Source organism: Papaver somniferum, unplaced genomic scaffold (assembly GCF_003573695.1).
Source record: "Papaver somniferum cultivar HN1 unplaced genomic scaffold, ASM357369v1 unplaced-scaffold_79, whole genome shotgun sequence".
Taxonomy (NCBI): domain Eukaryota; kingdom Viridiplantae; phylum Streptophyta; class Magnoliopsida; order Ranunculales; family Papaveraceae; genus Papaver; species Papaver somniferum.
Window position 1 is genome coordinate 250,207 of NW_020650859.1, and position 27,017 is coordinate 277,223.

Below are 27,017 nucleotides of genomic sequence, written 5' to 3' on the forward strand. Positions count from 1 at the left end.
GGACAAAACTTAAAACCAAATAAATCATCTAATTAGGAACGGAGGGTGTAATAAGAAACTATTTATGTTGGGTTCAGATCCTCCCAATAATTTTGTTAAATTGAATGTGGGTGGAGCCGCTAATAGGAATGGACTTGCAGGTTGTGGATGTATTATTAGAAGCAATGATGGAGGTTATATGGTGGATTTTAGCGGGCATCTTTATCGCAACTCCAATAATCTGGCAGAACTTTGGACAGTCGGGATGGTATGAACCTTGCAGTCAAATTGGGCATGAAAAATATCATTGCAGAAGTGATTCTCAACTATACAAGGAAATTGGTATTTTGATACTATCTTGATGGACACAGATAGTTTTAAGTCTTTTTTTGATAATATTGTATTCCAACACCATAACAGAGGTAGCTTCATCTGTAAAGAAAAAGTACGCCCATATCTCTAACATGGTGAACTTAGTCAAACACATTTGCAAAATTCTAGTTCGATATATAACTTGATGCCTGCCACATTCAAAATGCAATATTAACATTGCCGACTTAAGGATTCAAGTAGCAGCAACTCCCATAATTTCTATATATAAGTTAAGCTCGGAAGTAAAATTGGGGCCAAGTAGGTGCATGGCCTAAGATATTTTTCAGCGTTGCAAACACCTGACTAACAACACCATTGTTATGCCGTTTTTCTTCTTCCTGATTTTCTTTTCTTATGCTTTTTCTTCCGTTGATTCCCCTAATTGTTTTGTGCCACCTGACTAACAACACCATTGTTATGCCGTTTTTCTTCCTGATTTTCTTTTCTTATGCTTCTTCTTCCGTTGATTCCCCTAATTATTTTGTGCCAACGAGTACGCAAATTTATGAAACTAAGCTTTCTACATAGTTAACTTCTGATGAAAAATTTGCTAACCTAGACAATTTTCTTTTAGTAACACATTCATGTTTTGGATCATATAATACTAGATTACGCGAATTTGGGAATACGATTTTTCCATTCTTACAGGACCACATAATTTTCCGACCAGAGTATTTATCAGTAACTGATTTAGTTATCTTCTTATTGGAGATAACATAACGTTTAGTCCAAGATTCAGGAACTCCATAGTCTTGCATTTCCCATAGTTCGACACGACCGAGACCCACCGGATCGCCATTATCAACAACTACGCAAAGGCACCCCTCTTCCAAACACTCCCACAGTAACTCTCCAATTTAGGTATAATTGGTAGTTGAAAAAACATACTATAATATGTTTTCCAAGAGTATCATCTTTATAGTATGTTCATGTGGACATCTAATAAATCCTTTCTTAAGAAAATAAGAATCTCTTCTTGTATACCAAGCTCTTGGTGATTGTTTCAAACCATACAAAGCTTTGGTTAACTTGTATACTTCATTCTCCTTCCCCTCCATAATATAGTCAGTTGGTTGCTCTACATAAACTTCTTCTTCTAATACACCATTCAAGAATGCTGACTTCACATCCATCTAAAATATCTTCCAATGCTTTTGTGCAACTAAAGCAATGATCATCCTTACTATATCAAGTCTTGCAACTGGTACAAATACTTCTGAATAATCAACTCCTTGTCTTTGTCTATAACCCTTAGCTACTAACCTTGCTTTCAGTCTTTTTATTTCACCATTTGACTTGTAATTTTTTTTGTAAACCCACTTAACACCAATAGGCTTCTTACCTGGTGGAAGTTTTGTTAGTTCCCAAGTATTATTCTTCTCAATTGAATCCAATTCTTCATTCATGGATTGAATACAACATTCCTTGTTGATCCAATATTGTGGGGATCAACATCCCTTGTTGATCCATTCTTATGCGGATTAACACTCATTGTTCATCCATTGTGATGGGGATCAACACTCATTTTTGATCCATTATTCCAATTCCATTGTGAATCTTCATCAAATATCACATCTCTGCTAATGACTATCTTTCCAGTTTCTGGGTTATACAACTTATATCCTTTTGTTACTGAGATGTAACCAACAAGAATACATTTCTCACTTTTATGATCCAACTTCTTTCTCAACTCTTTTGGAACATGTGCATATGTAACGCACCCGAAAATTCTCAGATGTCTTACACTTGGTATTACTCCTCTCCATGCTTCTTCTGGTGCTTGTAATTAAAATTATTTGTAGAACAATTGTTAAGTAGATACACTTTTGTATCAACTGCATAACCCCGTAAATTCTTTGGTAAATCTTTTGTTCTTCTTATAGTTCTTGTCATCTCCATTATGGTTTTGTTCTTTCTTTCAGATACACCATTCTGTTGAGGTGTATATCTTGTTGTTAGTTGATGTAGAATACCATGTTCTTCCATGAAACTATCAACAACAGTGTATTCCGTCCCTCTATCATTTCTTAATATCTTGATCTTTTTACCAATTTGTTTCTCAGCATATGCTTTGAAACTTCTAAAAGCATGAAAAGCATCACTCTTTTGTTAAAGAAAATATACCCATGCTTTTCTACGAAAGTCATCAATGAAAGTTATGAAATAGTTATTACCTCCATGTGATGTAACTTTTAGGACCACACAAATCACTATGAATGATTTCCAACTGTTGTTCAGCTCTTCTTGCTTTGTTAACCGGAAATGGATCTCTATGTCGTTTGCCAAAGATACAATTCTCACATCTTGACTCTGGAATTTGAATGAAAGGTAATCCTGACACCATCTTCTTCTTTGCTAAAGTTTGCAAACTGTTAAAGTTCACATGTCCCATTCTCTTGTGCCATAACCAAGTATCATTATGAACACTGCTACTTTAACGTCTTTCCTTTTGATGTTGTATGTTCAAAGGAAATAGTATGTTTTTAGTCATCTCCACCCTTGCTATCAATCTTCTTCTTCTATCTCTGATGAAGCATAAACCATTGTAAAAATATTCATAGAATATCCTCTTTCAGACAATTGACCCATACTTAGAAAGTTATGATGTAAACCTGGAACATAAAATACATCCATGATGTATTCTTTAGAAACATTCTTGAGAACAATTTATATTCTTCCTTTTCTCATAACTGGAATAGTTGAACTATTTCCAAACTTCACTGTGGATCTTACAGACTCATCCAAGTTTTCAAACAAATCTTTTCTGCCACACATATGATTGCTGCAACCTGTATCCAACTACCAGTTAATTTGAGGTTGTTCTTCTGTTGTATGACATGCTAGTAGCATGTTTTCAGTCTTCTGCTCTTCTGTTTCTCCTTCTTCTTGACTTTCAGCAATATTAGCTTTGAAATTCGCTTTCTAGTTATTTTCTGTAGTGTTTCTAGGTTTTGAACACTCTGGAGCAAAGGGTCCAAAATCTCCACAGTTGTAACACTGAATTTTTGATCTATGAACTGGTTTTCTTCCTTGATAACTTCCAGTATTAGATCTCGCTACGTTGTTATATCTTACTTGAAACCTTCCAGCATTAGGTTTTCCTTGATTGCTTCTCCAGATAACTTGACTTTGAAGTGCTTCTTCAACTTGTTTTGCAACAACTGTCTTCTCTAGCAGTCTTTGTTCGTAAGCTTGTAATGAACCCAATAACTCATTAAGACTCATAGTTGCAACTATGTTGCATTCCTCTATAGAAGTCACCTTTGATTCAAATTTCTCAGGTAAACTTCTTAATATCTTCTCAACAACTGTTGAATCTTCCACAATATCACCATTAGTCATCTCATTGAAAAGATTCAAAAATTTTGAGAAAAAAATCTGATATTGTTTCTGTAATTTCCCTCTACAATAATTCATACTTTCTCTTTAGGGTTTGCAATCTAACTTTCTTGACCTTATCAGACCCTGTGTAGTAACTAACCAAACCATCCCATGATGCTTTAGCTTGCTTAATATAGATAACTCTGTCCATGAGAGATTCCTGAACACCTTGATGAAGAATATATATAGCTTTAGAATACTTCTTTCTATTTTCAGTTAATAAAGTTTACGCAGCTCCTTCAACTACAGCTCCTTCTGCTGGTTCTACATAACCATCTTTCACAATATCCCATGCCTCTTGGTATGTGAAAATATTCTCCATATGCAACCTCCAGTGCTCGAAGTTTTTACCTTCAAACACGGGTACCTTAATTAAACTTAAACTCGTCATCTTCTTCAACCCAACAAATCATACCCACAGCCCTAGAATTTGATACCAGTTCTCTGATACCACATGTAGAAAATCTTATATCAAAGACTTAATTAAAGAACACAAAAATAAACTCAAACAAACTTCACTTAATTGATGTTTTTCGACTCATGGTTCAACAACTTATTTATATGATTAAAAAACTTGACTCTCAAGGAATAAACACTTTCCTAAGTTAATCAAACTCTAACAAAGACACTTCTAGAAAAACTCTTACGTAAAGAAACTCTAAAACCAGTAATACTTGTAAACCAAGTAAACTTCTAAATATTGTACCATGCATCAACAACTCTTATTGATCCATTCACTTCATGTCAACCGTACCAGTTGATCCAACCATACTCTGTCAACTCTCATAGTTGATCCACACTATTGTATCAACAATTCTTGTTGATCCCTTCTGTTTTTCTTCATAGTATCTTGGTTTAATCTTCAACACAAAAGAAGTCATCACCACGATAATCATTATTATAAGCATCGTCATCCTCAGAATCACCACAATAATCAGTATGCCAAAGAAAAACCAGACCGTTACAGGAACCGAGTAATGTAACATGGCGCATACCTAATTTGAATGGGCACCGCATTTCAACAGCAGCATCTTCAATCTCCTTTAATGATAATGATGATCCTAATAAATCATAACATACGGAGTATATAGAGTCACAAATTACAAGCAACATCCTAGAGTTGGTTTTATTTTGTTGGAGGTGGAATTTAGCAAAGCTAGGGTTAGAAATTATTTGCAAACAGACTTACATTTTAATATGGATTTGACTGGTAATGTTATCAGGATTGCATACTGCAACTCTTCTGAAATCCTGCTGCTTGACATTAATTGTTTCTTCTTGTTCCTCATGATGAAGAACAGAAGAGTTGGGATTTTCTTTCGTTCGTATGGATGGGAAGGGCTGGAAATTATATGGGCTTCAAGGATGACTAGGTGTGGTTTTAAATAGACCAGGAAATGGCGGTAGTTTTTAGAATACCCAAAACAAGGAAACTTCAGTTATTTCCATGTACTCTCTGTACCCAAAACGGATCCATTGAGTAATCTTCAACTCTTATTCGCATCTGAAAAACGGTTTATTTTGTGGTATATTTATGCGCAATTTTTACTGCATTCTCCAAAAAATGATCAGTTTAATTGGGCCCCCGTTTCGTAAATTGTTATTTCTAGTCCAAAAACATTGTGAACTGAGGCTCGTGTATACCAAATATTGATCAATAAGCATAACTTTGCCTTAGATTGTGTTATCAACATTAATCAAACTTCTGCTGCTTTAATTATTTACTTGTTAATTACCTTTTTTCTCACTTGTACTATCTCTAGTCGTTGCATTCGTAACTGTGGGTGCAAGTAACTCTTGTTTTTATCCCTTATGATAGCTTGAGGGTTGGAAATATTAATTCAAAATATTTTGTATTAAATTTGTTCATTGATTTGGTCTTTAGAAATCTAGTTTTTAGGTAATGTTGGACGTGCGAAAAAGTGGAACGGTTGGTATTATCTGATCCTATTTTTTAGGAATAGCTAGACGTGTTTTATTTGGAGAATAATTTCAGTAAGTAAGGAATTAAGTGTTAGTTGGTTAATTAGTGGGTTAGTCTTATAAAACGCATATTTAAGGCTGTTTTCTTTGTTAATAAAATATGCTGAAGAAGTTTAATCAAAATGTAGATTCTTTTTTTTTTTTTGAGTGATCAATCTCTCACTGCTCTCTGTGTTATATTCGAAAATTTCCACTAGAGCTGACAAACAAGTTGAAACCCGCGGGTTAACCCGTGCCCGGACCGTGAAAACCCGAACCCGAACCGGCTGGTTTCTAAACAAGCCGGGTTCGGATTGGAGAAATGGTGACCCGTCAAAAAACGGGTTAACCCGGCCCGGCCCGTATAATCACGGGTTAACCCGTTAACCCGCACTTCGTTTTTTCCTGGTGTCACTAATGTCTATACGTGTCTCCTCTCCTGCCAATCTGCCATGCAACCATGGTATGAAAACAAAAAAAAACTACTTACTTCGTCTTCTCCGTCCGCACTTCCCAGCGGAAGCCTCAGTTGTCAGTTCATAGACAAAGTTCTTTCGTCTTCTCCGTCTGCTACTACTTCGATCTTGAAGGATTTGAGTCATTTAACTCTTGAGTATTCTCTGTGTAAGCAAGCGGGACTGTGGGTGTGGGAGAAAGACTGAAAGTGAAAGAGGGGAACTGGAAAATCCAATCCGTAAAGGAAAACCCTATTTCTCTTTTGTATCTGTAAATCCATGTTTTCAAAACCCTATTCTATTTTATATCTATAAACCCCTTTTCTCATACCCTATTTCTCTTCGTATCTTCAAAATCCCCTTTCTTCAAAACCCTATTTTTGATTTCAATTCTCATCAGGTAATGTTATGGTTTTCGAAAGTTAATTTCTTTTTGTTTTGTTTTCAATTTTTTGGATGTTAGGGTTTGAATTTAATTTTTTTTTTTTTTTTGAATGTAGAAGTCCTTCAGGTGCAAATTAATCTTCAGGTAATTTGAATTTCTCCATCACTTTGATTCTATTTGAATTGTTAGAGGTTAATTTCTTGATAGATTGTCCAGTAACTCCTTTCTTCAATTTCTCTGTTAAGGTTTCAATTGAAGTTCCTTTCTTTTTAATATTGTGTGGAAGACCTCCAGCCTCCAGGTGCAGTAATTTCTCAAAGATCTTCAGGTATAACATCTTGATTAAAGATTGGTTTTAATATATATTTTGTGCAGATATTTTTTTGGACAGTTAACACTTTTTTTGATTAACCACACAATATATATTTTGTGCAGGAAGTGGTTGTTAATATCTTTATTGTCGCACTTGGTGATACAAATTACAAACAATGGTATTGCTACAATCTCGGAGGATTTTTTTCTTTGTTGAAAATATCATCATGAACTGATGAAGTATTGTAACTAAAGTATTAAACTACTAATGACTAGTATTTATGTTCCTTTAATCCTTTAAATGCAAAAGTAGTTTAGTTTTGCAATTTTGAGTTTTTGAATCGAAATATCAAATGAATTAGATGAAATGATGAATGTTAAATTAAGTACTTAGGTTGGGAAGGAGCTTTAGATGGCCTGAATGTGGCCGGAAATAGCCCAGAAATCGATTTCTGGCGAGTTGACTCAACAAAAACCAGCTAACCCGTGAGCTCCCGTGAACCCGCAAGCTTTACCCGGACGGGCGCGGGTTGGAGAAATGACCACCCCTGAAGAATTTCAACCCGCAAGTTTAGGCTTGTATTAACCCGTAACCCGCGGGTTGGTCACAAGCCAGTCCCGGCCCGCCCGTTTGCCGGCTCTAATTTCCACATTGATAACCTTTTGAGTTCTAAATGTTATTTTTCTTACTGTACACAACATGTACCGATAGCAAAAAAACCATTATATGAATAGGGTTGTCAATAATAGATCGAAATTCGTTTCCGAGAATTCATGATTCTATAGGATTTTATCCTTTATATCGGATGTCGGATCGGAATTCTTATCAGATTTTCTCTTCTTAACGTAACGGAATCGGATTAGACCCAATCCGATTTTTAAGTTCCGACATCCGATAACACATATGAATGTATTAGAAATTTCCTACCTGTAGGGTAAAGGTGTTGACTATCGGAAATTTTATTCTTAGAAATGATGATACATTATTGAAAATTATCGAAATTTATTCGGAGTTTCTAACCGGATTAGTAATTTTTAATACCTTTTACCCAATGTTTTTATATTTTTAGGAATTATCGGAAGTTATCGGAATCGGATTCAAATTTTAAAATTTCGTCGGATGTTACCGGATTTCAGAATTCCGATAACACTTAGCTTATCGGAATCGGATCGGTGAAAATCCGACGGAATTTCATCGGTTGACAGTCCTAATACGAATTCATGGCCATCCATGCATCAAATTTGAAAGATTGATTGATTCACAATTATATAGAACTGGATTTGCGTGTGACACTTTTCACAGCAAGTACCAAGTACAACAACATGTTGACAAATAAATAAAGATAATGACATGACATCATCTCAGTCTGTTGGTGTGTGTCTGAACCAACAAACAAACCAACTGCAGAGAACGCAGCGAGATCGATGTACATATAATTCCAGTGGATGACGAACTCATTCCATGCCATTATTATATTGTTTGATTCTGATAATTGTCAAGATTTTGGATCCTTGTGATAATTAGCCGTATTTTGGATAAATAGGACATATTTCAATCTAGGAGTCCCGACGGGATATCTTGGGTTACTGTATACCGTCACCAGATTTTGTGTACCATAGGGTAGTTTTTTCTTTTTTGAGTTATGGTACATCGTTGGATAAATGTTGGCTCATTTAAAAAGTTTGAGTCTCAAATAGGCCAACTCATATGGGACCGGTAAAAATCTCTTCTTCTTCTTAACCTTCTCTTCTTCGTCAATGATAAATCTTTCTCATTTTTCTAATCAAAATCATTCCACCATCTTCGATCAATCGGCGATTCAAAAAACTTATAATCGTCGATTAAATTCTCCATTAAATATGGAAGAAACATATAGATAGAAGCGATTTGTAATCAACAAATCAATTATATTTGAAATGGTCAGATTCGTTGAAAAAAAGATAGAAAAAATTAGGTTTCAGGATCGGTTATGGTTGGGTTTTCCCCCAAAAAAACTAATTGTAACTGTTTTACTGTTGGGTTCGACCAAAAAAATCCAATCGTAACTGATTTACAGTTAGGTTCGACCAAAAAAAATCCATCCGTAACTGATTTGCAGTTAGGTTCGACAAAAAAAAACGTAACTGATTTACAGGTGGGTTTGACCAAAAAACACCGGTCGTAATTGATTTACAGTTGGGTTTTACTCGGCTACAGTTGGGTTTGTTCAAGACCAAACATAACAGTAAAACCAAAAAACCCAACTGTAACTGGTTTCCAATTGGGTTTCCCCAGTTTTACCTAGTTAAGATTAGGAGTTCATCATCACCTAACCATAAATTTATCTTACTGTTGGCTATGAAGGAAAAATCCAACCGTAAATTTCTCTGAAAAACAAAAAAAAACATTTTTTTTACATACTTTCATCAATTTTGAGAAATAAAAAGGATATTGGTTGAGTGATTTGAAATCTAGGGTTTCAGTTAAAAAGAGATCTAAAAAAAATCAACTTTTACTTCCCACAAAATACTTCTCTTAATATGATTTTATTACTCTAATTATTAGCTAATTAGATTATTAGCAATTGTTGGAAAAACGATTAATAAAAATACTTTTTAAAGATTTTAATTTAGTGTTTCTTTTGTGAATGAAAAACTTATTAGTCCGACATAGTGGAGTATCCACTCATTAGTTGTTTTTAAGAGACTATATAAGATTTTTAGTCCCACATAGGGGAGGAGCTCTTCTTAAGTTGTATTTGTCAATTATATAAACAATTCACTACTTTTGTAAAATGTATGGTAAAGGGGTTGTTCTATAATTTAGAGGTACCCCTAAGGGAAAACATGGGAAAGGGGTTTCTCTATATTTTAGAGAGACCCTCAAGGGGATTCTCTATATTTTAGAGAGACCCCCAAGGGAATTTTTTTTTTGTATTGCTTTAGCATTCGCAATTTTCCTTAATGTTTTTTCGGAGTTGCCAAGCTCAAGTTGAGCATCTACTACATATGCTAGTAGTAGGTGTATTAGGGTGTTTTATCCTGGAGATATCCGTCTTATGAGGGATATAACATCACTCTTGAGTGTAGCCGGGCGCTAATGTCTTAAGGACAGGGTGTTGAACACGCGACTCACTCTGTTTTCCAAAGTTTTGCTCTGTTACTATTGCGGAGATATGGGGAGCTTGTTCGCTTCGTCAAACCAATCACTTCCATTATAAAGGAGCTAAGTATCAATAACTTTTGCTTATTTGATTTTTCTTTGTTTTTGATTATTGCACACAACAATCTTAAGACATTAGTTATTTGTAATAATTGAAAATGGTTGATTTTGTGAATCATGGATGTTAATTGTGGAGTGAAAAACAAAAATGAATTTTTGGTCAGCTGTAGAGTTTCATTTATATCTCTTAACCTAGAAGGAATTTCGGAGAGCCCTTTTGACCAAATGTAGTATACATCTTGATAGTTACCCACGTAAAAATTCAGAATTTTTGGAGTTGTAAAAGTATTGTTTTGATATTTTACAAAACAGAGAAATGTTTCTGAAAAATTCTGACGAGCAGAAATTTGTTATTGACAAAATTATTATTTATGGGGTAACCATGAGTTTTTTGAAATGGTGATTCAAACGAAGTTTGTAAATTTAGATGTTATCTTCAAAACTCATATTTTACTTTCTGATTTGGAATTGTGATTTGTGAATAAAGGTGTCATCTCCGAGGGACATGGCTAATAACCGCATGTGGTTAGAAACAAATCTTCCAAAGATGACAAATATAAGAACATCAAATGCAACACTTTGCATAGCTCTTGTAACAAAGGTATGTTTCAAGGCCTAAATCTAGCATTTATTTAATTAAGGATGTTTGTTATGTTTGTAAAATTCCTGGTCAAACGGCAGTAATTGTAGACAACGTAAAACCTTAATAAGTAGAATGTTAATGCTAATTTAGTTGAAAACAAACTAGTACGAGTTCAGTGGCATGATGTCGGAAGTTATTTTAATAACCAACGTCAGATATTTGTGTGTGGATTCTGGAGCCACCAAGCATGTTTATTGAAACATAGACTTGTTCACCTTCTATCATAGGATAGAGGATATAGAGAAACTCTATATGAGTAACTCAATAGCGACAGAAGTTGCATAAAAGAGAAAGGTCGAGAAGCAGCTCATATCACATTGAATGAAGTTTTCATGTTCTGGGCATATGCAAGAATCTTGTATGTTGTTCCGTTGAAGTTGATAAAAGACTTAAATTTTAACTGAATCAGGAAAACTTGCCGTAACTAAGGGAAATGAGTTTTTTAAGCAACGGTTAATTGACTTTGGGTCCATATAAGCTTAATGAAAATATGATATAGTGAACATAATTGATTCGTGTGCTTTCTCTTGTGTGATTGAATGTTTTGCATGTTAGACTTGGAAACGTAAATTAAGTCAATGTATACACTAGCTAATGAAGGTTGCATACCCAAATTTAGTTTGGAAAAGGAACATAAATGTGAAATATTTGTAGAATCAAAATTTGCTAGAAAACCTTTTAGCAAAAATGTTCATAGAAATTTTAAACCCTTAGAATTACTTCACTCAGACCTAGTTGACTTGAAATCGGTTCAAACTAGAGGTGGTAAGAAATGGTTTGTTACCTTTATAAACGACTGTACTAGGTATTGTCATGTATATTTTCTTAGAGGTAAGTATGATGCCTTAGAAGCCTTTAAGAAGTATAAACTAGAAATTGAAAACCAATTGAATACTACCATTAAAACCATTAGGTCTGACCGTGGTGGTGAGTACATAACTCCCATTGGAGATTTCTGTGTAGAACATGGCATAATACACGAGGTTACCCCTCCTTATTCTCCTCAGTCGAATGGTGTAGCTGAACGTAAGAACCGTACCCTTAAGAAGATGATGAATGCCATGTTAATTAGTTCAGGATTACCTTCGAACTTGTGGGGGGAAGCTATCCTCTCAGCATGCTATATCCTGAACAGAGTACCTTTTAAAGGATCAGATAAAACTCCATATGAACTGTGGAAAGGTAGACAACCTTATTTTACATACTTCAAAGTGTGGGGGTGTTTGGATAAGGTTGCCATCCCTAAACCTAAAATATAGGACCCAAAACTGTTGACTGTGTCTTCATAGGGTATCCTGAGCATACTACTGCATATAGAATTATGGTTGTGATTTCTGAATTTTCTGAAATTGGTGTGAGTTCCATTATGAAATCTAGGGATGTTGTGTTTTTTGAAAATGTTTTTCCTTTGAAAACCGACTCTCGTAAGCGAGGTTTTGATCCCCTAGATGTCCCTTAAACCAATCAGACTTTACCTTTAGAGAAAGATGAGTTGAGACTGAGACTAGGAGAATTAAAAAGGCTAGAACCAAAACCTCCTTTGGAACTGACTTCATATTATGCCTATCTTCGTCCATAACATTTACCAAAACCCCACTCTGCTAAGAAGCTTCATTTAGTGAAATGGACAAAGTTCGTCTGAACCAGGCTTGGGATCATGCTAGTTTACCTCCGGGGAGTAAGACCATATGATGTAAATGAGTCTTTAAGAGGAAATGTAAGGTAGATGGAACTGTGAAAAATATGAGGCTAGGTTGATATCTAAAGGATATAAATTAAAAGTAAGTGTACATTTCCTTGATTCTAATTCGCCTGTGACAATAATTACTTCCGTTGAGATGCTAATTGTTATTACTGCCATAAAGAACTTAGAGATACATCAGATGGATGTTAAGACAGGTTTTCTAAAACCGTGAATTAGATAAAGAAATTTACATAAATCAACTTGAAGATTTTGTAGTGAAAGGTTGTGAAGACAAAGTTTGTAAGTTGAAAAATCTTTGTATGACTTTCAAATAAGCACGTAAATAGTGACATGGAGAATTTAATCATGTGATAATGAATAGTGGATTTAAATTAATGAATCTGACAAGTATATTTACAAGTAACTTATTAAGGATGCTTGTATGATTGTATGCTTGTATGTTGATGATATGCTTGATACAAACATAGATGTGATTAATTCCACTAAAAACATGCACTGAATGAGAATATTGACTTGAAAGACTTGGGCCCTTTTGATGTAATCTTAGGGATAAGGATTAGAAGATAATCAAACATTTATAGTCTTAGTCATTCTCATTATGTTGAGTTGTGCTTAAGATATACAATCAGTCTGATTGTAATACTGCTTGTACTTCGTACAATTATTCTTGTAGTCTTAAGGAAAAATAAGGGTAATGGAATATATTAACTTGAATACTCAAGAGTTACAGGATGTCTGATGAATTTAATGAACTGTAAGAGTCCAGACATTGCCTATATTGTGAGTAAGTTAAGTATATATACTTGTAGTCCAGAACAAGAGCATTGGGATGCGCTTAGTAGAGTATTATGATACCTAAAATACTCTATTACCTTTTGTTTTATTTATGAAAGGTATCTTGTTGTCCTTGAGGGACTTTGTGATGCAAACTGGATAGTTGACTCAGAGGAGTCTAAGTCTACGAGTGAATATGCTTTCACTCTAGAAATAAGGTTTGTTTTTGGAAGATTTTCAGACAAACAAATATTGCTCAATTCATTATGGAATCTGAGAGTATTGCGTTAGATAAAGCACGAGAGGGGGCCGAGTGCCTAAGATGCTTTTTAGAAGACATTCCTCTCTGGCATAGGCATGTGCCAGCTATATCTATGCATTGTGTTAGCCAAGCTATAATAGTTAAAGCTAAGTAATAACTAATCTCAATCGGTGTTATTTCCATTGATTGGCTAAAGTCCAAGGAGAATTTCGCGCAACCTTTAATGAAAGGTTTGTACAAAGAGATAATTAAAAATGCATCGAGGGGGTTGGGGCTTAAGCTCATATATTAAACAAGCCATGAAGGATACTCAACCTTGCTGACTGGAGATCCCATGATCAAGGTTTAGGATGAGAAACTAATTTGTGGTGGGTAAAGGTAAACACTATCAGAGATTTTCATTCTCGGTCCCTTCCTTATGGTGTAGACGTGATAGTGTGACTGCATGTGGAGGATGACTTTTTAATAAGTCTTAATGAGTTATATAGTTTCAATTTAAGATTGAAGTGGAGTGTAGCAGTAAACACTCTTGATGGAATTCACCTATCTGAATGAGGAAGTGGGTCGCTTCCTATGAGAATATGAGATGATTATCTTGGGCATTCTGAGAAACAGGATACGTCCAGGGCCAAAACGGACACAACGGCACGATCTTGGCAGCAACTTTGGAGATATCATACATGATTATTATCGCGGATTACACCAAATGCTAGCAGTTCAAGACATCGCGTTCACTGTCTAGCAAGTAGTTCCGGTAATCTCTCACTAAGCAAAGGTTCAAGACCTCATGGACACCTCTGCCTATAATGGTATTTCCTATTTTCGTTTTTATCTATTTTTAATTTATTTTGAGAAAATGAGTTTTATGTTGTTTTTATGGTCTTAGTATTACTAGTTCTTAGGACCTAAGGGTCACTAAGGGTTCATTATTTCATGATTCTTCACTTTGGTGGAAGAAACCTTTAGTCTCACTTGTGAGAAACTAAAGATGAAAGCTCTCTATACTATTATGATTTATGCAATCCATAGTATGACCCTGGGATCAACACACTGTTGTGTGAAAGAGAGGACGTTGAAATGGATAGTATGTCTTCAACATGCACGATCTGTCGGTCTGTTCAGTCAGTTCGGGTCGTGAGATTGGGTTGTTGATTTACCAAGATCTGTGTTTTTCACGTTTTATTGAGTTTCCATTCATGTAGGGGATTGTTGGAAAAACGATTAATATAAATACTTTTTAAAGATTTTAATTTAGTGTTTCTTTTGTGAATGAAAAACTTATTAGTCCGACATAGTGGAGTATCCACTCTTTAGTTGTTTTTAAGAGACTATATAATATTTTTAGTCCCACATATGGGAGGAGATCTTTTTAAGTTGTATTTGTCAATTATATAAACAATTCACTACTTTTGTAAAATGTATGGTAAAGGGGTTGCTCTATATTTTAGAGGTACCCCTAAGGGAAAACATGGGAAAGGGGTCTCTCTATATTTTAGAGAGACCCCCAAGGGGATTCTCTATATTTTAGAGAGACCCCCAAGGGAAATTTTTTTTGTATTGCTTTAGCATTCGCAATTTTCCTTAATGTTTTTTCGGAGTTGCCAAGCTCAAGTTGAGCATCTACTACATATGCTAGTAGTAGGTGTATTAGGGTGTTTTATCCTGGAGATATCCGTCTTGTGAGGGCTATAGCATCACTCTTGAGTGTAGCCGGGCGCTAATGTCTTAAGGACAGCGTGTTGAACACGCAACTCACTCTGTTTTCCAAAGTTTTGCTCTGTTGCTGTTGCGGAGATATGGAGAGCTTGTTCGCTTCGTCAAATCAATCACTTCCATTATAAAGGAGCTAAGTATCAATAACTTTTGCTTATTTGATTTTTCTTTGTTTTTGATTATTGCACACAACAATCTTAAGACATTAGTTATTTGTAATTATCGAAAATGGTTGGTTTTGTGAATCATGGATGTTAATTGTGAAGTGAAAAACAAAAACGAATGTTTGGTCAGCTGTAGAGTTTCATTTATATATCTTAACCTAGAAGGAATTTCGGAGAGCCCTTTTGACCAAATGTAGTATACATCCTGATAGTTACCCACGTAAAAATTCAGAATTTTTGGAGTTGTAAAAGTATTTTTTTGATATTTTACAAAACAGAGAAATGTTTTTGAAAAATTCTATTACTGGTTGTGAGAATCTTTGGAGAGAGATTTTATTAGGCATGCACAGAACCAAACCGTAATTGTAAACCGAACTGATAACCGCATAAACCAAACCGTAACAAATGGTCGATCTCGATTTTAATTTAAATAACTGTTAGATCTTCTGTTCGGCCAACGGTTCCACCAATAACCGCAACCTAACCGAACCGATTAACTGATTAATGTAAGTTGTTGATTTATTTCTATTCTGATCAATCCTAGCCATCTAAATTCGAGTAACCCTAGAGTATATATAGTGGAAACCCTAAACTTAAACAGCGTCTTCATTTCATCTCTGAGACTTGGTCTCTCTCCAGAGTCCAGTCGCCTTTTTCACCGCCAGTAGCATACTGCATATTGTTGCCTCCTCCACCTCCATCAAGATTCAAGACTCAAGAGCACCACCAGCTCTATGATCTAGTAAGTAGTAAGTGTTTTCTCCTTGATTGAATTTTTTTTTAATTAATTTCCAGGGTTTTTATTTTTATTTTTAGGGTTTATTTTGATTCTCGAGGTGGTTTGATTTCTGTTTATCAGTCGATTTTTGTTGTCAATCGATTACTGTTTATTAATCGATCTAGGGTTATAATTTTTTATTTTATTTTTTAAAATTTTCTCAGACCTTGAAGAGCAGGACCAGCAGCTGGAGTTCTTCATTAAAAGATAGGGAGTTCTTCCAGAGAGTATAGTCAGCTCAAACAGGTAACTAGTGCTTCAGTTTGACTTGTTATGTTTGATTTAAGTTCAATCTTCAGCGTTTATGAGGTTTTGTTGATTATGAAATTGAGTAAAAGCGCTTGTTGATGTAAAATGTCTTGAAAAAGGTTTGTTGATATAAAATGTCTTGAAAAAGGTTTGTTGATTAATGAAGTGATTTATGATCTGTGACTATGAGCAAAAGGGTTTTAAACTTTTAACGGGTGTTGATTGATATGAGGTATTGTTGTTATATGAATTAGTCTTTGAGAATTGTTTAACTCTTATCAATCTCTGTTAAATGCTTCATATCACATATAAAAGTTGGAACTATTTGTGTAATACTTATGTTGTGAAGTGAGATTTTGGTAACTGAGTTGTTAGAGTTATAAATTATACCTGACCAATTAGTACAGTGGCTAGGGTTTGATGATGAAATCCATGATTGTAATGCTTATTGGTTCCCAAATTGTTGCTTGAGCTTAAGTAGAATCCTTTGTTCTTCCTTATCTTCTTGAGTAGTGATAGGCCTACTTGTATTCAGAACTAAATGTTGGAAATGATTTTTGTTGCAGAGAACTAAATGCTTGGATCAAGTTCAGTTTCGTTATCGAGCTGCAAGATGGCAGGTGCATCTCCAGCCTCTAAATCCCCTGCAGCTGAGTCTACTAATGTGACACCTTCTGTAACACCTCAAGTTGATGCTACACAAGAAACTCAGCAGGCTACACAGGACCCTGCACCTGAAAGTGAACCAAAGAAGAAGGGAAACGTGAGATCGAAAGTATGGAATGATTTTGTAAGGCTCAATGAAAAACAAGCACAATGTAAGCACTGCAAGAAGAATTTACAAGATGATAGTCGATGAAATGGCACCTTCAGCATGAAGACACATGTCCTGAGAATCCCAACAAGAAGTTGAAGGGACAACAGAGTTTAGTGTTTCCACCACCAAGACCAGGACAGTCATCGCAACTGGTTGTTGTTAGTTATGACAAGGATATGTGTAGAAGGAGATTAGCTGAGTCTGTCATAATAGATGAACTGCCATTTAGAATTGTAGAAGGAGAAGGGTTTAGAAGATATAGTGAACAGTTGGAACCTAGAATCAAGGTGCCAAGCAGGATGACCATTTACAAAGATCTTTTAAAAATCTAGAAAGATGAGAAAGAAAAGTTGAAGAAATATTTCAAAGAAAGTAAACAAAGAGTCTCTCTCACTACTGATACACGGACCTCTCCAAACAACTTCAACTATATGTGTGTGACAGTGCACTTTGTTGATATTCATTGGAAGCTTCAAAAGAGGATCATCATATCTTGCCAGATCAAGGGTCATACTGGAGTGGAAATTGGGAAAATGCTTGAGAAATGTTTGATGGATTGGGGTCTAGAAGATCTTTTCGCCGTGACTTTGGACAATGTCAGTGCAAATACTGTGGCGATTGAGTATCTACAAACCAGTGTCATCAATTGGATAGCAGCAACAGTTAGAGCTCAATACATGCATGTTAGATTATTATTTTTTGTTTTATGCTTAAATCTTTTCTTCAGTATGAATGAGTTCTTTGTTTTTTTTTTGTTATGCTTAAATCTCTTATTCAGTAGTTTAATTGTTTCATTTAGACTTCGCTTTTGAGATTGTAATAGACCTCCATGTTTTAAATTGACTAAGTTTAAATGTGCTTAAATGCTTAAATAGCTTTTGAGATTGGAATGATATTTTCATTTAGACTTAAATTAAATATGCTTAAATGTTGTTTCTATTGACTAAGTTTGAGCATGCAAGCATCTATTTTTAGTGATTAATTTGTCCCTACCTATCTCCCAGTCCATTCTTTTGCAGAGTTGTTTATTTACAAAGAATTTTTGCTTATGTTTCATTTTGTTCCATCTTATCATTACACTTTGTAACCTAGTATTGGCTCTTTCAGTTTCATAGCATCATCTGTATATTAGCCTGTAAACTAGTTAGTTAAATTTTCTATTTTCCTGCCATCCTTACATTTTCTGTTTCATAGCATCATTACGCTTTTTAACCTAGTATTAGCTCTTTCAGTTTCTGTAAATACTAGCTAGTAATGTAACATACCTTTTCTGTTTTCTTGCCATCCTTAGGGTTCTGCAGTTATGATTTCATTCACTTTACATCTTTAGGATTGTTGTAACTCTGAAACCAGTAGCATTTCTTGTACACTTTGTAAATATGATTTCTTGTACACTCTGAAACCATAGCATAGTACCACTTGTAGCTTCTCATCAGTTTGCTGTAACTATGTTTCTTCAATTTAATGAGCGCACTATGTAAACTGTGTTAAATTCCTTGTTCACTGTATATGCTTGTGTATCTTTACCGATTCTTTCATGCTTTGTCATTACTCAGTTTAGAACAAGTACATTTGTTATTACTCAGTTTATAACAATTTACTGATATTTCCTTGTTTCATTCTTTTATCAGGTAAGGCGTTCTGCGCATGTTCTTGAGCTTGTTGTTAAAGATGTGGTGTTGTTGTATCACAAGTCAATTAGCAGGATCAGATCAGTTATCAAGTATGTTACTGGTTCTCCCTCTAGGTTAGTCAAATTCAAAGAATGTGCTGCTCTTGAGAAGATTGATTGCAAGAAGATGGTTTTCTTAGATGTGAAGCCCAGGTGGAATGCTACATATCTAATGCTTGAAGCTTCCATTCCATATGGGAAGGTCTTTAAGAGGTTAGAAAGAGAAGATAAGAGCTTTCGAGATAAGTATATTTTCAAAGAATCTTAATGTGAAGCTTTACCTAATACTGGTGATGACATTGTTATAATTGATAGTGAAGATTATTTTCTTAGTTCTAGTGAATCCGATGTGAAGGAGATGTAAATAAAAAAGAGGAATACTATGAAACGGAATAAGCCCCGTCATCATGCTCCATATGTTGCAGATTGGTCATATGCTACTGTGAAATGTTTAAAAATCTTCTTTGATGCTACTGTTAAGTTCTCTGCTTCAATATAGGTTACTACACATGAGTTTTTATGGAAGTTAGCTTTGATTCATGAAGAGTTGGTTCGTCTTAGAACTATAGGAAACCGAGATTATCATATTTCTAGGATGGCAGAAGTAATGTTTAAAAAGTACAACACATATTGGGGGGATTATGAACATATGAACCATGTTATGTTTTTTGCTAAGTTGCTTGATCCTCGAGAGAAAGAGTCTGGTTTGAAGTTCGATCTTGAATGTTTGTACGAGCAAGATGATTTCAGGGTTGGAAGTGTTTTGAAAGCTATGAAACAAGATATGGGAAAACTTTATGAAGAGTACAAGACCATGTATTCAAATGCCAATACAGATGAAGGTGACATCAGCTGTTGAACTTTAGTTATCTGCTTTAGTTCTACTGTTAGAGATTATAAATATTGTTATCATCATCATTTACTAATACTGACTGTGCTGATGTCTTAGATACTGGGTCAACAACTGCTGCAGGTCTAGATAACATGGTAATTTGTGTGCAAAAAGAAAATATTGAGGATATGCTTGAGTCGAGGAAGAAAAGGCGAAGAATGAATGTTCACTCTACTCATCCAAAGTCGGAACGTGAAAGGTGATGATTGTGAAACATCTACCAGGGATTTTGATATTCTGGCTTGGTGGAAGGCTAATAGTACCAAGTATAAGGTACTATCACTTATGGCGAAGGATATTTTGACAATACTAGTGTCCTCTGTTGCTTCAGATTCTGCATTCAGTATCGGAAAGCGCATTCTTACTCCATGGAGAAGCTCGCTATCTTTCAGGACAGTTGAAGCACTTCTCTGTACGCAAAGCTAGTTGCAGAAATCTATCTCTCTTGATTTCATATGTGACTATGTACCAGATGACTATCTCAGCATTGAAGATGGTAATGGAAACTGTGGCTGGTACACTAAGCATGATGAATGTCATAATCTGGTATTGCTTATAAATGATATTTGTACCAGTTGAAACTGTATCCTTTGCCATAATTATCAATAAATACGAAAGACACATGTCAACTCCTGATTTGTCCCCCATGCCCCCATCAAAAAACGCCCCCATCAAAAATTTATCCAGTGAAACTGCAACTTTCCTTTTTTATATTTTATTTACTGAATCTGGTTTTAAAACATATTCATCTGAAGAAAAGATAACAAAATTGGGAATTTGCTATTGCATTGCCATGTTAACATTCCACTAGCCATTCTCTAATCTTATTTGTTGCTTTTGTTCTTGGCATTCTTGTTGCAAACATTTTGGGAAGGATGAAGATTAATGGGATAATTGGCTTGAGAAAGGATGGACTGCAGTCTTTTACTGGTCTGCTACTTGAGCAATGAAGATTAAGGGGATGACTGCAGTCTTTTACTGGCAACTCTTCATGCTACTTGCTTTTTAACTTTGGTTATCTACTTGTTAAGCCATCAGCTCTGTTTAAATTTGGTTATCTTTAGACTTTGGTTAATCTTTAGACTTAAGACTTTGGTTAGACTTAAGAATGGAGTAGCTGATTCCATTGCTGAAAAAGCCAGAAGCTGACATATGAACTTTTTGTATATTGGCCATTATCCTCAGGACATCTCTGTTTCAACAAAATATTATATCATAAATTGTAATCTTCTGATCGTATAAAAAAATCGTCTTTGAATACAAAAACATGAAAAATAGATAAGAAACCCATATAATTGATGGTTAGCGCATTGCGTCCTAAAAAGAGACACGGGTCTCATGTAAAGGATGGCGAGTTAACTTAGACCACCCAATTCCGGAGTGTTTGATCAGCCATCCTTATGTGGTAGGGCTCAACCCCAACGAAGTGGAGCTAGTGCATTTGTTGAGTCGAAAACACACAAGACCTATTGATATCCTTCGTGGTGTGAATCCGTTAGACAAAAACAACTCATCATCCTTGGCTATCTATAATGCAATAGAATACCTGAGAAGTGAGACATAGAAAACTAGAAATCTTATGCAAAAACTATTGTATTTAGCGAATAAGAAAAACTACATAGTAGAATGTCGATGAGGGAGTGATATATCGTTTTATAGCTCATCCGGAATTCGTAAAGTTGGCAAGATGCTTCCATAAAATTCCTTTTATGATTGCACATATAAAACGAACAAGTATAGGCAACCAAAATTGAATTTTTTGGGTCAAACATCTACGTAGACGCCATTTAATGTTGAATTTTGTTTCTTTAAAGACGAGACCGAGAAAAATTATATGTGGGAACTACGAAAAGTAAATTTATTATACCAAAAAAGTTATACTCCGTAGGGGATAATTATGTAGAAAAAGAAATCATTGATGAAGGTGATAAAGCGTGTTTTTCTTGTCACACATCATCTTCTTTGCATGTTCCATATATGAGGAACAATGTTCAAACTAAATGCAAGGCTCTTTTTACCACCAAAGAAAATAGAGATTACTTATACAAATTCTTTTTCAAGCTAAATATAGGGACGGGCTATAGCCCGGGTTAGCCCCTTGCTAGGCCCGTCCCTGCTTCCAACGACGATTAACAATGACGCACCAAAAGCTACCAGTATAGCCACCATAGATACAAAGAGAGTTGGGAGTCCGAATACTAATTTTTGTGGTAGGGGTTTGAAAAAATCGAGTTCTGCAAATCTGGAAGTATAGATTGCTAAAAACATGAGCACAGATGTGATCGAAGAGAATAGAGCTAAGGCATCTGACACCGCAAACACGGTGAATGAGGATTTTCCCAAAAAAATTGGGCTGCCGTTCATAGGGTTGTTACTGTCACTGATGTTACCTCCCGGAACAGTGAATGCAGCTGCAAATGCTACAGTTGCAATTAAGGCACCAACCATCATGCACGATCCGGATGTATCTTTCAACCAATCTTGTCCTTCCTTGACCAAATTTTTGTGTTCCTCGGTAAATAAGAATTGAGCTGTATATATATCCTTCTTTATTTCTCGTAAACCTATCGCTTACCGGTAAAATACTTTCTACTCCTGCATGAAATGAGATTACACTTACCTTAAACCATATATATATAGATATGCACAGGTAATTAATAAAAAAACCTAAATGGCGAACTAAATTATCACTCTTATTACCTTATAGCATTGCATTTCTGGTTGCATTTGCAGAGCTGAGCGAAAGGCGCTAACTTGGCAGCGTGATGCAATATGGTATTGTTGTCTCCATCTGTTTTAGAAACTTGACTCATCTTTTCTCCAAGTCTGTCAGTGGTTTTACATATGACATCCACTATCGTTTCTTTCCGTTGTGTAATAGCCATTTCTATCATCCTTTCTCCTGATATATAAAGACGGATGAGCAATTCATTTTGCTCTAAACACTCGGCTACAAACTCTATGATCCCATTCTTTGTAGCTGTCTTCATGATGTTTATATTATTTTCAAAAAACCATGTCAACGTATGTGACTTATCTCCACTAAGATTTGTTTAGCCAATGCAACTGTGCACCAGCTTTTGGTCATATTACTGCGCATTTGAAGTTAGATTAATTCATATGTGAACGTTTCTTTAAGATAGACAACCAGTAAATGTAAACACGAGAAATAGAACTAAAAACCATGAGAACATCAAATACTATTAAGTAATGTGATTAATTAAATAAGTTAATTAGTATCAGTATAATTGTATGGACTATAGAGAAGAGTGAAGCGATCAAAATTGTCATTTTGGTTTTATTCATTAATTGCATAGTAAAGTGTGATTAATTAATAATAAGATTCCTCTCTCGATTTAGAGGGTTGAGTGAGTGGATGGGTTCGAAATACTGTAACCTGTTCAACTTAAGTAGTCGCATTCCACTAGCAGCAGTTATGTCACCATTATTAAGCGTTCGTTGGTGACGTGTAAACCGTGCCGGACCGAAACAGCCCAGCCCATGAAATGTGATTTACCCGCACGTGACTCCTCCCCCATTTCGCACGTGTGGAAAACCTTTCCGCGAACCCATTAAACCCTAAACTGGGATTTTCCTGCTCTTGTAAAGTCTAATGGATGGAGGATGTTTCTTTTTGTTTCGAGTTTCTGTTCACTCTCTAATTGAATTGAGTTTCTTAAACCAATACAACACCTCCATAATCATACCACCTCTCTCTTTTTTGGTCATAATACAAGTCTTCCAGGTTTTGATTTCTAATCAATTCAAAAATAGGTGTGTATGGATTCCATAATTTCTGAAACTCTATTTGATTTTAGAATAACTTTTGTTCCAGTATTGCTAAAAACAACATTGATGACACCTAATTTCCAACTAATTTCAGAATAGGTATTTTTGGATTTCTGAACTCTATTTGTTTTTAATTTGTATTGCATTTACAGGAGGGTATTGATGAAGTGAAGTACAGCCACTTTCCTAGATGACCAGGTCCTTGCTGATTTTAGAATTACTTGTTCTTCAACTTAATTGTATTACTAATAATACCAGAAAACAAACATAACATGGATGACAACTAATTCCCACTCAATTTTGTTGTTTTAGAGGGAATCTTATTAATGACACTTTACTATGCAATTAATGAATAAAAACCAAAAATGACAATTTTCACTTCACTGTTGTCATCTCTAGACTAGGCTAGAATCACTGCTTATGGCACTCAACCTACAAAGGGATCATACCAATTTTGATTTCTGTTTCATGTCTTACTCATCCATAAGTCATCATCTTACTTTATCTTTACATGCATATCTGTTTCATGGCACTAGTAGACTAGTAGTTGGTAAAAATTGATCTCTATCTATATATAATCTCACTGGATTATTAGTCTTTTTGTAAGTGTGAGTAGTTTTGAAAGAAATAAGAAATGGATGACCAGAAGCAAATAGTGCTGGTTGGAATGGATATTGATGCAGAGACCAAGGATGAGAAAAATTTGGAAACAATCAATGAAGAACAATGGGTGAATGATTCGTCGGTGGATCACAAGGGAAGACGGCCCCTTAGAGCCTCTACCGGTGTTTGGAAGGCCGCTCTCTTTATCATTGGTATGCTTACTAGATCTCAAATTGCTGCTAGTAATGTTGATTTCGAGATTTTGTCTACATCTTATATGGGATACCTTCTGGTTTTGGTAGTCTATTGGTTTCTTATTTGGGGCTATTTAACTATGCATGCAAATTCTACTGTACTAGTTACTTGTAAATTTTCTGTTCCGATGGGTTTAGTTTCTGCAATTGCTTGGATTCATTTCCCGTTTATCGTATTAACAATAACTTGAGGGTCATTAATCGACTAACCATCATACCTGAGTTTGATATGTATACCAAGGTCTGAAATTGCAGGTAGTATGTTGGTTTCGATTCTTCTCTATTCTCTAGCATTTGTATTGTTATCTATTTTCTGATTTTTTGTGTGTACATCTTATATGGGATACCTCCTCTTCTAGTGCTTGTGGTTTGTATCATGTAATTGCTTGATTTCAACTTGAAGGTCATTAATCGACTAAACCACCATATGTACAGCAATTGAGTTTGGTGAAAGGTTGAGTTACTTTGTGATTTCAACAAATCTCATCGTCTATCTCACCAGAGTGGTTCATCAAGATCTCAAGACAGCGGCCAAAAACGTTAACTATTGGTCAGGAGTAACCACCATGATGCCTCTCCTTGGTGGTTTTCTAGCTGATGCCTACTTTGGCAGGTTCCCCATGGTTCTGATTTCGTCAACAGTCTATGTATTGGTAAGTTACATCATTAAATTGCTCACATATTCACTGCATCTCTTTGATGAATTTGGAGTTTAATTACGTATTATGGAGGTCGATTGATCTGAAAATGGCTTACTTTACGTACAGGGTTTAATACTGCTGACAATGTCAGAGCTCATCCCTGGACTAAAGCCTTGTGATGTTGTGTGCCAGCATAGATCACCGAAGGTTCATGAGGTGGTCTTCTTCATTGCAATCTACTTGATCTCTATAGGTACTGGTGGTCATAAACCATCTCTGGAAAGTTTTGGAGCAGATCAGTTTGACGAAAATCATGAACAAGAGAGGAAGAAGAAGATGTCATACTTCAACTGGTGGAATTTTGGTCTCTGTAGTGGACTAATCCTAGGTGTCACCGTGGTAGCTCACATCCAACAGAAAATTAGCTGGGCTGCTGGTGATATTATTATCACTGTCGTTATGATTGCCACCATCGCGGTGTTCTGTGCTGGGAGGCCATTTTATCGGTACAGAAATGCCAAGCAGGGGAGTCCCCTGACCCCAATGATTCAGGTTATAGTAGCTGCCATCATCAAGAGAAATCTTCCTTATCCTTCAAATCCTGCCCAGTTACACAACGAGACAAACCATCCAACACGACAGACTGACAAGTTTAGGTAACCAACTACGCACCCTTTTAAGCTCTAGCTCTTGCAGATGAGGCCAATAAACATTTTATCCTCAGTGCTTTGTACTAATGCGAATGCACATTTACAGATTTCTCGACAAAGCTGCAATAGTTGAAGATAGCAATAAGGAAGAAATTCAGAAAGCTGTATCAACGATTTCAACCCCAACGAAGATCCAGAGAAATCCATGGAGACTAGCCACAGTAACAAGCGTAGAGGATCTGAAGCTTCTTCTAAACATGATTCCCATTTGGTTGACAACATTGACATTTGGCATATGTTTAGCACAGGCAACAACATTCTTCATCAAGCAAGGTACCCATATGAACAGGAAGATTGGCAGTAGAGGATTCGAGCTGCCACCAGCATCAACCTATTGTCTGGCAGCCATTGGAATGATACTCTCCATATGTTTCTACGACAGGATTCTAGTACCCAGGCTGAGAAAAGCCACGGGGAATGAGAGAGGTATCAATATCCTGCCAAGGATAGGTATTGGCATGGTGATCACTATGTTGGCAATGGTAATTGCGGCTTTGGTGGAAAGGAAAAGGTTATCTGTTGCACATAGTTCGTCAGGAAAGACATTGATGAGTGTGTTCTGGTTAGCACCTCAGTTCTTGGTATTTGGTATTGGAGATGGTTTTGCTCTAGTAGGTCTGCAAGAATACTTCTACAGCCAATCACCAGAGAGCATGAGAAGCTTGGGCATTGCGTTATATCTCAGTGTGCTTGGAGTTGCAGATTTTCTCAGCAGTATGCTTATAACAGTTGTCGATCAATTAAGCGGAATGAATGGAAGGAGTAGCTGGTTTGGAAAGGACATGAATGAGAGTAGAATAGATAACTTCTACTGGCTGTTGGCAGGTATGAACGGTATGAATTTGATTGTGTACACATTGTTGGCCAGGAAGTATACTTACAAGAACAGCATCAAAAACAAGATCAGCAATACTAGTAGCGACGATAATGTCTAGGAGCACTGCCATTTGTAAAGGCTTATATTGGCTGTAGCAGGTAGTAGGTTATAACTTTATATTTCTTGATATTGGTAGTAGGTAAGCTTGGCTTCTCATATCATTTCTTGTGGAGTGTTGCAAGATTTGGTTAGAATGAGAAAATTGAAGTTATTTTCTGACTGCAGGCACAGGCTACTTCAACCTCAGCTCTTTAAATATTATTGGATAGAGAGAAATTTCTGTTTGATTTAGCCGGTGCATTTGCAATTTTTCTGACATTTTAAAAGATTTGTACAAAATTTACAAAATTCTACCTTCTTACTTATGTTTATCTATCAACTGAAAGCATATTTCTGGTGACTTATTTGTTTTTAACTTTTACTTGT

The 27,017-nt window shown here is 35.6% G+C and overlaps 1 protein-coding gene across 4 annotated transcripts; it reads left to right on the top strand.

Moving 5' to 3' along the window:
• The first annotated feature begins 23,342 nt into the window (after positions 1 to 23,342).
• LOC113344709 (protein NRT1/ PTR FAMILY 5.6-like) lies at positions 23,343 to 26,878 on the top strand. 4 transcript variants are annotated; one of them, XM_026588640.1, is made up of 6 exons: positions 23,343 to 23,491; positions 23,659 to 23,704; positions 24,102 to 24,321; positions 24,799 to 25,016; positions 25,131 to 25,660; positions 25,761 to 26,878. In XM_026588640.1, exons 3-6 carry the CDS (start codon positions 24,141 to 24,143, stop codon positions 26,647 to 26,649), a joined length of 1,818 nt encoding a protein of 605 aa, XP_026444425.1. In that variant the 5' UTR covers positions 23,343 to 23,491; positions 23,659 to 23,704; positions 24,102 to 24,140; the 3' UTR covers positions 26,650 to 26,878. The 4 variants fall into 4 exon arrangements, with proteins under 4 accessions (XP_026444425.1, XP_026444426.1, XP_026444427.1 ...); XM_026588641.1 differs by having other exon boundaries at positions 24,114 to 24,321; XM_026588642.1 differs by having other exon boundaries at positions 24,123 to 24,321.
• The last annotated feature ends 139 nt before the right edge of the window (positions 26,879 to 27,017 follow it).

Excerpts from the sequence above, each read along its gene's own strand:
- LOC113344709 (XM_026588640.1), top strand. The coding sequence starts at position 24,141 with ATGGATGACCAGAAGCAAATAGTGCTGGTTGGAATGGATATTGATGCA. Across the intron at positions 25,017-25,130 it reads CGTCAACAGTCTATGTATTG|GGTTTAATACTGCTGACAAT; the intron begins GTAAGTTACATC and ends CTTTACGTACAG. Across the intron at positions 25,661-25,760 it reads CGACAGACTGACAAGTTTAG|ATTTCTCGACAAAGCTGCAA; the intron begins GTAACCAACTAC and ends GCACATTTACAG.